The sequence below is a fragment of the Ranitomeya imitator genome, chromosome 2 (assembly GCF_032444005.1).
Source record: "Ranitomeya imitator isolate aRanImi1 chromosome 2, aRanImi1.pri, whole genome shotgun sequence".
Taxonomy (NCBI): domain Eukaryota; kingdom Metazoa; phylum Chordata; class Amphibia; order Anura; family Dendrobatidae; genus Ranitomeya; species Ranitomeya imitator.
In genome coordinates, this window is record NC_091283.1 from 561,902,828 (window position 1) to 561,916,580 (window position 13,753).

The 13,753-nt window shown below is 44.8% G+C and overlaps 1 protein-coding gene across 3 annotated transcripts in view; it reads right to left on the minus strand.

Moving 5' to 3' along the window:
• The window catches only part of QRICH2 (glutamine rich 2), a 109,756-nt gene that overhangs the window by 31,150 nt on the left and 64,853 nt on the right, over positions 1-13,753 (minus strand). For 2 of the 3 annotated variants that reach the window (XM_069752077.1, XM_069752076.1), the window contains exons 2-7: positions 11,106-11,210; positions 9,608-9,706; positions 5,022-5,457; positions 2,744-2,832; positions 1,147-1,223; positions 614-728 (exon numbers count right to left, since the gene is read on the minus strand). In XM_069752077.1, the coding sequence (XP_069608178.1) occupies positions 614-728; positions 1,147-1,223; positions 2,744-2,832; positions 5,022-5,457; positions 9,608-9,706; positions 11,106-11,210 (921 nt within the window). The remainder of the gene's footprint in view (positions 1-613; positions 729-1,146; positions 1,224-2,743; positions 2,833-5,021; positions 5,458-9,607; positions 9,707-11,105; positions 11,211-13,753) is intronic. The other variant, XM_069752078.1, reaches the window with a different exon arrangement.

Below are 13,753 nucleotides of genomic sequence, written 5' to 3' on the forward strand. Positions count from 1 at the left end.
GCGTGTACTATGGAGGACAGAGAATGAACTTCAATCCAATATTGCAGCCAGCATGCAGCCAGCGGGTAAGGAAAGGGTGAATCAAACACCCAAAAACACTGCAGCGAAGTGTTTTATGCTTCATGCTAAAACCTGAATTGTGGACCTTGCTAGCCCAGAATGGGATGATCCCCGCAAGCAGAAGGACTGTGTTTTGTTGTATTTTGTCTTGCTGTTTTGCCCAGAGGGCCGTGTTTACATTTTCCAGCTTGGTTTATGCTGCACCTAATACACCAACCACATTCTTAAAGAGACGGTGTTCCCGTTTCTACCTCCATGTCCAGCCGAGTGAACCGATCTACCACAATATACAGTATACAAGTATATATACAGTTGTGTGAAAGTGTTTGCCCCCTTCCTGATTTGCTTTTCTTTTGCATGTTTGTCACACTTAAATGTTTCAGATCACCGAACAAATTTAAATATTAGAGAAAGATAACACAAGTAACCACAAAATGCAGTTTATAAATGAAGGTCTTTATTATTAAGGGAAAAAGAAATCCATTTACACATATAAGAGATAGAGAGAGAAGATGAGTACACAAACATTGCACAATTCCGGCACTCCACTAACCTGATCTTGCAGGTAGGGCTCTTTATCACCCACTGTATGCTCCATTAAGGATTTTCCCAGCTTCTGACTTTTACGCAATTCCTTTAACTCATTTTCAATTTCTTGGATGATAGTACTTAGGAAGAAAATTAGATATTTAAAGTAAACAATTGTATATCACCTATTCTGATGTCTCACTTCTAGTGATGAGCAAATACAATCGTTATTCGAGATTTCTTGAGCATGCTCGGGGGTCCTCCGAGTATTTTTTAGTGCTCGGAGATTTAGTTTTCTTCACCGCAGCTCAATGATTTACATCTGTTAGCCAGCTTGATTACATGTAGGGATTCCCTAGCAACCAGGCAACCCCCACATGTACTTAGCCTGGCTAATAGCTGTAAATCATTCAGCTGCCGTGAAGAAAACTAAATCTCCGAGCACTAAAAAAATACTCGGAGGACCCCCGAGCATGCTCGAGAAATCTCGAGTAACGAGTATATTCGCTCATCACTATTCACTTCTTTTCTTTATTATGAAAAAGTCTGCTTACTTACTGGAGGCTAGTGTCCTCCATTTTCTGGTCACTATTTTGTGAAGTCTTTGTAGGATCTTTTCTTCTCTGTAGTAGGTCCTGCTAACACAAAAGATGATTAGTAAGCATTGTGGCAGGTCGGCTCACTTAGCTGCTCCCTGAGGTAGACCCAGGAACACTTAGTATTAAAGTCTTCATAAACCACAAAGCAAAGTAATAACACAAATCAGCCTTTCTGGCACAAATGAAAATAAAAAGTCCATACAAAAAGTCTTCCCCAGTATGGCTCCAGCCCTCTGGGACACAACACACTTCTGCTCCCACAGGAGCTTGAGGCTGGAGACTTCCTTCCTCCAAACATACATCAGATAAAAAAAAACACATGAGCCAAGTGTGGATGGGTATGGGGAAGTCGGGAAGAATAGCAGTTTGCAAAATGGCCATTTGGCATAAATTCTGCACATGCCAAATACCCATTCGTTACCCACTAACATGACAATATCAACAACATGCAGATAATTAGTATTTGCGTTACTGGAGCCTACAGTATACAGACCTAAATATACGCTCTTTAGGCATGGACACTTCAGCACTGACAAATCCTTTACAAATATTTTTCTGTAGAATGTGCCAATATAACTGACTGCATGATAGTAGAGAGGAGACTACAAAATACTGTCCAGCTTATCTCACATGTGCACAATGCCAGCCACTAGGGTTACTGGGCAAATGGAGAAACACAGCAAGAAGTCTGAGAATGTATTCACTCACTGCCATCCTCGACCAGGCAGATTCTTTCATTTCTATTATTGCACATACTGAAAAATACACTAGAAATAACTGGAGTATTAAAGGGTTTTGGTCACCATGTTCTCTGTAGAGCATCCATTGCCACTACCCCAAGTGTCAGTTCATTAGTAGGGGTTGTCTCATCTCCTGCAGGAGCGCACAGCTCGCCCGGCTTGCTCGGAGGCAGTGTGCTCCTGCGTGATTGGCAGTTCGGACCAGTGGCAGTGTGGAGCCGCTGGCCTGAACAGTCCGCTTTCTTATGCTTCTAAATGAGACAGCGTTAGTTCTGCAGCATATGAGCAGCAGAGTGACACTGAAGCCGGCTGGTATCGTGAGCTCACAGTGTGCTCCAACAACTTGGCCAGCTTCTGAGCAAGCACTTACAAGCTCTTTTAGAAAGAGCTTGTAAGCAGTGTGCATGCTTGGCCACCGCCGATAGACTAGAAAGGCAACAAGGAATAAACAATATAATTATAAAACAGTCCGTTCATGATAACAAAGAGTATTTTTAATAGAAATGAAAATGCAATGTTGCTTCCTACAGAAAGATAGAGCTCCAATATTCATTTTACTGCAATAATTCTTAAAATAAATAAATTATAAAATGAGTTAAGGCCGTCACTTCACTAAATCATTGCAGATCATACAGATATCCCCTAAAACACCAGGAATATTAGGCATCTGTAAAGCAACCAGAACTCCAGCAATATTAACCTGTTGCCACCCAAGAGCACCATAGATATTGCTGGTGAACCTTCCTTGATAAGTTTGCTCTTGGTCTTGCAAGCTGGATAGTCACCAACGCGCCCGACATAAAAGTACTGTCTCACCGTATCAGCATCTCCTCTCATATCCTGCATTTCTCCGTTCAGGTTGCACAGCGTCTCCTGCAGGTCTTGCACAGTCATGACAAGCTCATCTGGAAGAGGGAAACACATCCTATTATGTACAGTATATGGTTACAGAGCCAAGGGTGACTCAAACTAAGAACGGAAAATGTTGCACAATTGGAGGCCACAAAATAGCTTCTTTATTGCTCGCAGGACTCGGGTCCTGTCCTGGCATGCTCTGGTCATTGAAAAGGCAGTATATCAAGAGGGTTTCCCAATAAGTAATTAGAACCGTATACAAGCGGAGGCATAGGAGGACAGAGTAAGGGTATACTTAGGAGTTGCGGATGAAACTAGATAAAAAAACAAACCAGAAAGCAGTTTTACTGTGCAGGGTTTACAGGTAATAAATACTAATTCATATATCAATTGTAAAAATCCACATTTTTTAATGATTTTGTTGCAAATGTTGTAAAAATAGCACAGCAAAGCAGTAAATCCACGATAAAGAAAATACCTGTTTCTTGGGGGCTTTATTGGGGGACACAGGAAGCATGGGTTAGTCTGCTACCACCTAGAGGCTGGAACTAACAATATACGGTACCTTAAAAAAAAAGTTGGCTCCTCTTCAGCAAGACGATACCTCGCCTGCTGGCACCAGGCCTCCATAGTTTATCTCAGTGTCAGTTAGAGGCAGACATGGGTATGCAGATTATTCTTGCCTTTGGTAGGTTAGGCGCTAACCTTCTCTCTTTTTTTTATAGATCTCTTACCTTTGCATTTAGGGACGCAAGTCTTAGCATAAGGCCGCAGTCAGTCAGCTGTACAAATCGCACCAACAATGGAACGCAATAATCCGACTGGCCGGCGGGTCTCCCGACCTGGGCATGACAGTTACATAAAATACATGAAGCTGTCACACATGGATCAGGAGAGCCATTTGCCAGTTTGAGCACTGCGTTCCGATCTCCGTCCGATTTATTCGGCAGCTTACTGCGCCCTAAGGGTACTACCAGTCAACTCAAAAATATTTCACGGATCAGTACATTCCTAAACCAAGAATCTGCAAAAACCCTAGTTCATGCCCTCATTATCTCCCTCCTCGACTACTGTAATCTCCTGCTCTGTGGCCTCCCCTCGAAAACTCTCGCACCCCTCCAATCTATTCTAAACTCTGCTGCCTGACTAATCCACCTGTCCCCCCGCTATTCCCTGGCCTCTCCCCTCTGTCAATCCCTTCACTGGCTCCCCATTACCCAGAGACTCCAGTACAAAAGCCTAACCATGACATACAAAGCCATCCACAACCTGTCTCCTCCATACATCTGTGACCTCGTCTCCCGGTACTTACCTACCCGCAACCTCCGATCCTCACAAGTTCTCTACTCCCCTCTTATCTCCTCTTCCCACAATCGTATACAAGTTTTCTCTCGCGTATCACCCCTACTCTGGAACCCTCTACCCCAACATATCAGACTCTCACCTAACATCGAAACCTTCAAAAAGAACCTGAACACCCACCTCTTCCGACAAGCCTACAACCTGCAGTAACCACCGATCGACCAAACTGCTGCATGACCAGCTCTCTCCTCACCTACTGTATTCTCACCCATTCCTTGTAGATTGAGCCTTCGCGGGCAGGGTCCTCACTCCTCCTGTACAGTTATGACTTGTATTGTTCAAGATTATTGTACCTGTTTTTATTATGTATACCCCTCCTTACATGTAAAGCGCCATGGAATAAATGGAGCTATAATAATAAACAATAATAATAATTGCTTGGGTGCTAACCTGAAGGATTGCTATTCTTCCTTCTGTAATACTGGTATTGGTTTTCTCATCCCAGGGAAAGTTTTAGGACGTCCCAAGATTCCTGCCCCCCTCCTCCCTCCAATGAAATGACCCCAAAAAATGTAAGAAAACACACTGCTCCATTTTGGCCTTAAACATCTTCTCTAATCTTCATAAGATTTCATACAACCCATAATAGTAAAAATGATTCAGTGTTGCAAACTTTGCCTCATTTTCTAGGCATCCTCCGGCCAGTGTCCTGATCAGGGTATATAATGAGTTGCTGACCACATAATGCAGTCACAGGCTCAGCGTCTTTACAGGCTTTCTAACCCTGTCCCACAGAGATTCAATGCATGTATTGTGAATGGCACTTTGCTTCTCAAACTGTACATTGTGGTACAGAAGTCAAATTAAAAAAATGTGTTAATTTCTGCTAATAAAGTAGCCATACGTTATCTGCATTGAAGTGCCTGAGAAGCATTACCTGTATTTTTCTGTAGAAGTCCCAGTTCACTACGGTCTGCCTTGCCTTTCTCCAGGGCTTCTATTCTTGTATGGAGCACTGCATATTCCTGAGAAGTGGCTCCAGGTGACTCTGGGGCAGCAGTACTATCCATGCCAGTCATAGTGGGGTTAATCTCAGTATTGTGAGGTACAGGGGCCGCAGGGTCAGCGTGGGTTAGGTCTCCATCATGATGTTGTCCTGACATCTCTATCTCACTGTCCTTCAATGTAGTTGTTGTCATACCATCCTGAGCAACATGTGGGGTCTCCACAAGGAGAGCAGGGTCTTCAGCCTGACAGGACCCTTGTGTCAGAGACGCTGTCATCTGGGACGTGGTCAATATGGGTCCATCTTGATGTGATAATTTAGACTGTTGAATAGGTTCATACATACGGCTGTTGTCATTGTCACCCAGCTGAAAAGTAAGTAAACGCATAAGGAAGAATGTCACGTTTGTACAACTACTAACTACAATACTTCTGCTGGCTCCATTTCAGGGGTAAAAAGAATCGGTCACCAGGTCTTCCCTATATAAACTGTATCCAGCACCTTTCAGTAGTTTTTAACAGTGCTTTGGCAGCCTCTTCATAAGAGCCCAGCTCCCCCACATACCTAAGGAAATGCCTTTTACAATTGTCCCACACCATATACTTATTGGTGCCATCCAGCTTGATGGTTGTCTCCAGACCACACATGGCACCTCCTCTGTCCCCTCATTCGGTGTCCTCCTGCTCAGATTGACGAGGCCGACATCTCCTGCATCTTCTTCCACAATCTGTTCAACTCTCACATCAGCAGGGATCAAGAGCCGTGCAGGCGCAACAGGCTATGTGGATGACGTCATCCATGTCAACGAAGGCAGGAGGACGGTGACCGCGGACACAGAGGAGGCACCAAGCTTGGTGCGGAGACACACCTCTCGGACCAGATGGCTCCGATTAGTATATGGCAAGGGATAATTATAAAAGATATTTTCGTACGTAATCAGGGGAGCCGAGCTCTAATGAAGAGGTTGTAGGAATGCCATTAAAGATGAGTGATAGTTGGTGGATATAGTTTATATAGAGAAAGCCTGGTGACAGGTTCCCTTTAAATGGACTTCAAATCACCAATAGAGTAGGCGGCTCACCCTTAGGAAATAGTGTTGATAATAGAGGTGCTAGTTTCCTCAGAGCCCACCACTGAGCTGTAAGACTGCAGCAGATAGGAGGAAGGAATTGCAACCAAGAGGCGCAGAGGGGATGCTGTAAATAGGATGTATTATGAGCATATCCATCAATTCCACTGTATAGGTGCAGAAGTAAGTGACGCAATGTTTCGGTTATAACACCCTTCATCAGGCAGCAAGAGTCACTGTACATAAGTTAGTGAGATCCATGGTACACAGTGCTCTTCCCCAAAAGGTAAACCAGGCTGCAGTCCTACATCCCACTACTAACCCCCACAGGTAGTACTGGTCAATTTCCCCAATGGACTGGTTACCTTACAGCTCCATATTTAATCCCATCAAACTACTGGTGACCTACGTCCAAGCACATTCTCCCAAGGATCTGTCACTTCAGATTCCCCTTTGCACGCTACTTGATCTTCCATTTTGCTCTTTAACCCCAGCCAATTAGCCACTTATATGCCGCGGTCAGTGCTAAATGCAGCACCTAAGGTATATATGAAGGAAAAAACAGACAAACGTATTTTCTTTCAATAAAACAGTATTGCTGCACGTAACGATCCCTCCTTGGCTTCTTTTGGCACTCTCCCTTACTTCCAGAGGTCCTTGCTGTTCTCACTAAATGTACGGTACAATATGAGGCTATCCTATTGCAGCACACAATGCAATTCATTACAACAGTTTGGGTTACACATGGAGAATGTAAACTGAGTTGATTGGTGCCACCTCCAGTTACCTTAATGTGTAATCAATCTATAATTCACACCAAAACACGCACTTGACTACAATCACACCCCGTTTCTGGCAACGAAATGACATCTGCAATCCATTCACTAACATCCTCATCCAAATTTAAAGAACCCATGAATGTGGTCTGCTGGTAAAGCACGTGCTGGCAGGCTTCGAATAGGTGAGGCTTGCATTAAAGGGGTATTTCCCCGACTGGAGGTGACGAGTAAATTTAAGTACCTGGGAATATGGGTATCTATGCCGGTCACTGACTATATACATGAGAATCTGACTCCAATCTTGGGTGCACTCAAGGCAAAAGCGGATGCATGGCTCAAGCTACATTTGTCTGTGGTAGGTAGGGTGAATCTTATCAAAATGATTCTGATGCCAAAAATACTGTATATTCTTCACAATGCACCGGTTTGGATACCACGTGGGAAATTTAGACAGATCAACTCTCTGTTTAGGAACTTGATTTGGGGGAGGCAACATCCGCGTATTAAACTAGAGACACTTCAGCGACCCAAGGATGATGGGGGTCTGGCATTGCCTAACCCTGAATTGTACTTCCTCGCAGCCCAGAGTCAGCATCTAAGGGGCTGGGCGCATGAAGGGTCATCTGGAGCGGTACAGCGGTTGATGGAAGTGGTGACAAAAAGAAGGCCAGTGGTGCAATGTTTGGAGGATGGATCCTTGGAGAGTTTGGGGAAGCTATACCCGACTTTGCTGTTGATACGCAAGCTGTGGAGTAGATTGAGGCATGTACGTGGGATCACGGACTTGACTAGATACTCGCCGCTATGGCATAATAACAATCTGAAAGAATTTGAGGCATTAGGGGTATTGATAGAATGGCTGGGCAAAGGGATTCAGTATGTGTATCAAATAATTGAGCAAGGTGAACTGAAATCATTCTCCCAATTGCAGGCGGAATTTGGCCTTGGAAATGCAGGGGAGTATCAGTATCTGCGGATGAGGCATGCTTTTGGAGCTCAGAGTAGGAACGGAGGTATTAGGATTCAAAGGGATATAGTACTGGAGTATGTGTGTAATGACGGGACGACTGGAGGAGTCATATCCACTCTGTACAGGGATCTGTTGCACACTTTCCTATTGGGGTTTCCAATAATGGCGAGAGCTAAATGGGAAAGAGATCTGGGCCCAATGGATAATGAGACTTGGGAGTCGGTGTTGGAATGGATCCCAAGACTGTCGCTGAGTGAACCGTATAGACTGTCACAGCCTTATGTGGTACACAGAGTTTATAGGTCTCCGATGGTGCTATATAAGGCAGGATTGCATAATGACTCTGAATGTCCGAGGTGTAGGTCTACGGATGCAGACATTTTCCATATGATGTGGACATGTCCGAGGTTGGTTGCCTTTTGGGTGGTAGTTTTAAGTCGTATGGAAGGTGCGTATGGGTGCACGGTGCCAAGGGATCCAGTTGTCTGTTTGTTGGGATGCGTGGATGAGATTGGAGTGGATAAACACCTAAAGATAGCTATAGCCAGATTGTTGTACATGGCTAGGAAGGTGATAGCTAGAAACTGGATTAGGGAAGAGCCGCCGTCAAGAGGAGAATTCCTCCAGTACGTAAAACAGGGCCTGACACTAGAAAAAGGGATTTATAAGAAGAAAGGGAAAACTGAAACGTTCAATAAAATGTGGTCTCCATGGATTGCTATGGGATAGTAATGTGAAGTGTGGCTTATACGATTGGTTGAGGGATTAGACACTCAATTGTTTTAATGATGGTAGTAATTAACAAGACGAGCTGCTTTGTGGGGTGGGGGAGGGGGGCTTTGGGATCGAAGGGGGCTGTTTGAAGGGAGAGGGGGGAAAAATACTCTGTATTGAAAATGCAAATGAAACATGTTAATTGTACTGTTATTCTTAATAAAAATTTATTTGAACAAAAAAAAAGGGGTATTTCCCAGAAAATGAGCTGCCACCTCTCTATTCAATATACTGTACATCTGGATGCAGAAACCATTAGAGGGTCCAGGGTCAGGGGGGCTAAATTCTAACAATAGGTGCCCCAAGACATAGGTAATGTTCACATGATGAATTTGCAATGCAATTTTTAGGAAGAATGTTTTTGAAAACATGGTAAAATCATTATTTGAAAATCGTGGCAAAAAAAGGCATTGGGTGAACACGTCCGTAAAAGGCTTCCATAAATGCCTAAGGTGGGAATACCATTAAGATTTATATCAGCAGAAGGAATGATATTCCAAAATGTGTAAGATGCACTGAAGATGGCACTATATGTCATTTGTGCACATGGATTTCCAATAAAGTATTGAATCAAAGAAAATGTAGTGCTGACTTCTTCTGATATATTTGTGGCCTGCTCAGGCTGTCGAGCACCTAAGATGCAGGTCATGCAGGTGCCACAAGATGTCATTTTCTGTGTTTGGATTTTAAGATTCAAATTTGACTTAAGGGGGCTGCCTCATCACAAGTACTGGGTCTCAGAGTGGTCTTGAGATGGGGGGTCCATTTTATGACGTCAATTTACCCTTAATAGTACAATGCAGTTGCCTTCAGAGGCTCATCTGATGTCCATACACTGAACATCTTAACTATATGTAGGATCCACTTACAAGAGTGGTGAAACCTTCACAATTTATAAAATAGCCTCACCATCTTTTAAACCTACCATCTGGGTCTTCAACAATTCCAGCTCTTCCGCTAAACTTCCCTTCTCCAATTCGTTTTTCCCATGACCGTGCTTCTGCTCCAATGTCTGCATGGCCTTCTAGAAGGACGATATTACAGTACATTTAACCAAGTCAGAAGGACCACTAAATATATACACTTGTTATACACATATCGGGGACCCACTGATCAAAAGTAGAAGGAGCTACTCCCGTTACAAAGGAGCACGACCATGTACCTTCAGCCTGCAATCCATCTGAATAGACCCTGTGAACATCTAGTGCTTCCCAAATGATATCAGGGTTTTCACAAGCCAGACCTGTGATCTGGGGAAAACCCATAATCCAATCTTCTAGAAATGTATTATTTTCGCCAAGTAAAGGGGCTTTAGTAAAATCATTTGTTTGCCAGGGTCTTAGGTTACTTTCACACATCAGTTTTTTGCCGTCAGGCACAATCCGCCAAATTTTGAAAAATCGGACCGGATCCGTCAAAAGTTGCCGCTGGATCCGTTTTTTTCTTATAGACTTGTATTAGCGATTAGCGGATTGTGACGGATGGCCTCACGTTTCATCCGTTTCTTGCTGGATCCGTTGAAAATTCTTTTTACGGCGGCCGGAGAAAACGTACATAGGAATGAACTTTCTGTCCAGCGAAAAAAAGACCAGCGAAAACGTATGAAACGTGAGGTGAAATGACCGAATCCATTTTTTTAACACAAATCATGCATTTTCCATTCAAATCAAGAAATCTCTCTCGCTCTCTCTCTCTCGATCCCCGGAACAGGAAATCCAAACTCTATCTCGGAGTTAAAAAAAAAAAACAGATCCAGCAAAAAAAACGGATCCGTCGCATCAGTTTTTCACAATTTGTGCCGGATCCATTTTTTTCAAAATTCGCCGGATTGTGCCTGATAGCAAAAAACTGATGTGTGAAAGTAGCCTTAGGAAGCCGGGTCCGCTGGAGACAACCCCAGTAACATCCAAGTTAAATGAATATCTCCTCTTATATCAAGTATCATATAGATCAGGGGTGTCAAACTGCATTCCTCGAGGGCCTCAAACCATGCGTGTTTTCAAGATTTCCTTAGCATTGCACAAGGTGCTGGAATCATTCTCTGCATGTGATTAAATTATCACCTGTGCAATGCAAGGAAATCCTGAAAACATGACCTGTTTGCAGCCCCCGAGGAATGCAGTTTGACACCCCTGGTATAGATTTTTAACATTTCAAGTCTATAAAGTTTCACAGATAAAAATGGATTTGGATGAAATCATGCTGAGCTAATACTCTTATTATAATATCGTGCACGTACAGCTCTCCTACGGGTGCTCATAGAGAATAATCATGCACAGTATAAGTGGGGTCAGCCCTTCGGAAAGATCTATCGACTATAAAATATTCTAATTAACTTCCAAGCATATAGGTAGATCATACGTCTACCACTTCTCTATCATCTAAAGTCTCCTCTGCCACTACTAATAATGTATGCCACGTACCAACTCTGCAGCCCCGGTCATGTTCTGTATCTGATCTTCTATCCTAAGCTGGGAACCTTTGATGGTGTTAACCTCCAGCATGAGGTCCTGCAGCACTGCCATAGCCTGAAATTAGGAGAGAGAACATCAGGATGAGGGGCAGTATAATAACAATATAAAGAAACATTTATTGCAGAAAGCTATATCATAGCTACTAAATATCATCTGGGTGAAGCCATTCATAATCAAACTTAAGACTACTTCTCCCATGCATTGGATACCCTCCAATGAGTGAAACACAAAGAGCCCTATTCATCAAGACTGGCACTTTGTAAGACAGTTTTCACTAAGTGTGCACAGGTGTAAGAAGCGCCAAATTCATTAAGAGTTGTGCACCACCGCTAAAAATGTTCGGACCAGCTGGGACATTTCCCTTCCTGTCTGAGTCCCTCAAACTTTTCAGAAGATGGCAGAGCTAGCCGGGACTGGCGTGAAAAAAGTTGCAAAAAACCTCCACAGCCAGAAAGTTGGTGTACACTGCTTGATGATTCTGCTCCAAAGTCTTTTAGCCTCGCCTTCCCTTATAGCGGAGGAGAACCTCAGCAGATGACCGCGCTGTTACTGAAGATAATCTCTATATAACGACCAACATGGATATTACCGCCATATAGTCAGTGGTAGATACCAGCCCTACAGAACATAGATCACTGCACAGTTACAGATAATGACTTACCACTGACGTGCTTTCTGATGGAATCGTTCACTTTTCACGTCTCTTCCTAATCAAAGTCATGTTATGTCTGTGTGTGTGTGTAGCCCATTCACTATCTCCATCTACCCCCCACCCCCTGAAGATGGCTGGACCATCATTGTAAATACACCATTGTAAATACACACCTGTACTTTGTATCTCCCCCACCTCATTGTAGATTGTAAGCTCTCACGAGCAGGGTCGTCTTATTTTGCTCTAATTATTGTATTGTTAACATTGTTACTTATGACTGTTGTGTTTGAAACTGTTAAACTGTAAAAAGCGCTGCGGAATATGTTGGCGCTATATAAATAAAGATTATTATTATTTTCCATCTGGCCCAGACCGATATGACAACTTCTTCCAGCCAGGACTCGTCTGCAGAGAATACAACAAAGACACGTTTCACTTCTCATATTCCAGCCCCATCACCACCTATTCCCAACCTGCACAAACTGCTCATTCTGCTGATACCCCAATACTGAGCCACTGCTGCCGTATGTGTCCCTATTATTGCACCTGATACCCCAATACTGAGCCGCTGCTGCCCTATGTGACCCTATTACAGCACCTGATACCTCAATACTAAGCCGCTGCTGCTGTATGTGTCCTTATTACTGCACCTGATATCCCAATACTGAGCCGCTGCTGCCTTATGTGTCCCTATTACTGCCCCTGATACCCCAATACTGAGCCGCTGCTGCCCTATGTGACCCTATTACAGCACCTGATACCTCAATACTGAGCCGCTGCTGCTGTATGTGTCCCTATTACTGCACCTGATATCCCAATACTGAGCCGCTGCTGCCTTATGTGTCCCTATTACTGCCCCTGATACCCCAATACTGAGCCGCTGCTGCCTTATGTGCCCCTATTACTGCCCCTGATACCCCAATACTGAGCCGCTGCTGCCGTATGTGTCCCTATTACTGCACCTGATACCCCAATACTGAGCCACTGCTGCCGTATGTGTCCCTATTACCAGTGGCGTAGGAAGGGGGGTGCGGGGGGGGGGGGGCGGTCCGCCCCGGGCGGCACAATGCGGGGGGCGGCCGGCGCTGCATGAGGAGAAAAAAAAAAAAAGACGCCCCTTTAAATCTTCGGGCGGCGCCGTCCGCCGCCACGACCAGGCTCCCCCCGCCCCCCGCTCTAATACTCACCTCTCCTGGTTCCTGCGGCTTCAGCGTCCTCTGACTCTGCGACGTCTCAGAGCAGAGGGCGCGATGATGTCACTACTGTGCGCGCCGCTCAGCCTCTCTGTCCTGAGCGTCGCAGAGCCGGAGAGACGCTGACTGGCTGCACCGCACCGGACCTGCGCTAGGAACGGGAGAGGTGAGGATTTTACTTTTTTTTTTTTTTTTTTTTATGTCTGTCTGGGGGCAATGCTGGACACACTGGGGCAATACTGGAGACCAAGAGGCAGATTGCTGGACACACTGGGGCAATACTGGAGACCATGGGGCAGATTGCTGGACACACCGGGGCAATACTGGAGACCATGGGGCAGATTGCTGGACACACTGGGGCAATACTGGAGATCATGGGGCAGATTGCTGGACACACTGGGGCAATACTGGAGACCATGGGGCAGAATGCTGGACACACTGGGGCAATACAGGAGACTATGGGGCAGATTGCTGGACACACTGGGGCAATACTGGAGACCATGGGGCAGAATGCTGGACACACTGGGGCAATACTGGAGACCATGGGGCAGAATGCTGGACACACTGGGGCAATACAGTAGACTATGGGGCAGATTGCTGGACACACTGAATACTGGAGACCATGGGGCAGATTTCAGGACACATTGAGGCAATGCTGGAGACCCTGGGGCAGACTTCTGGACATACTGGGGCAATACTGGAGACCATGGGGCAGATTGCTGGACACACCGGGGCAATACTGGAGACCATGG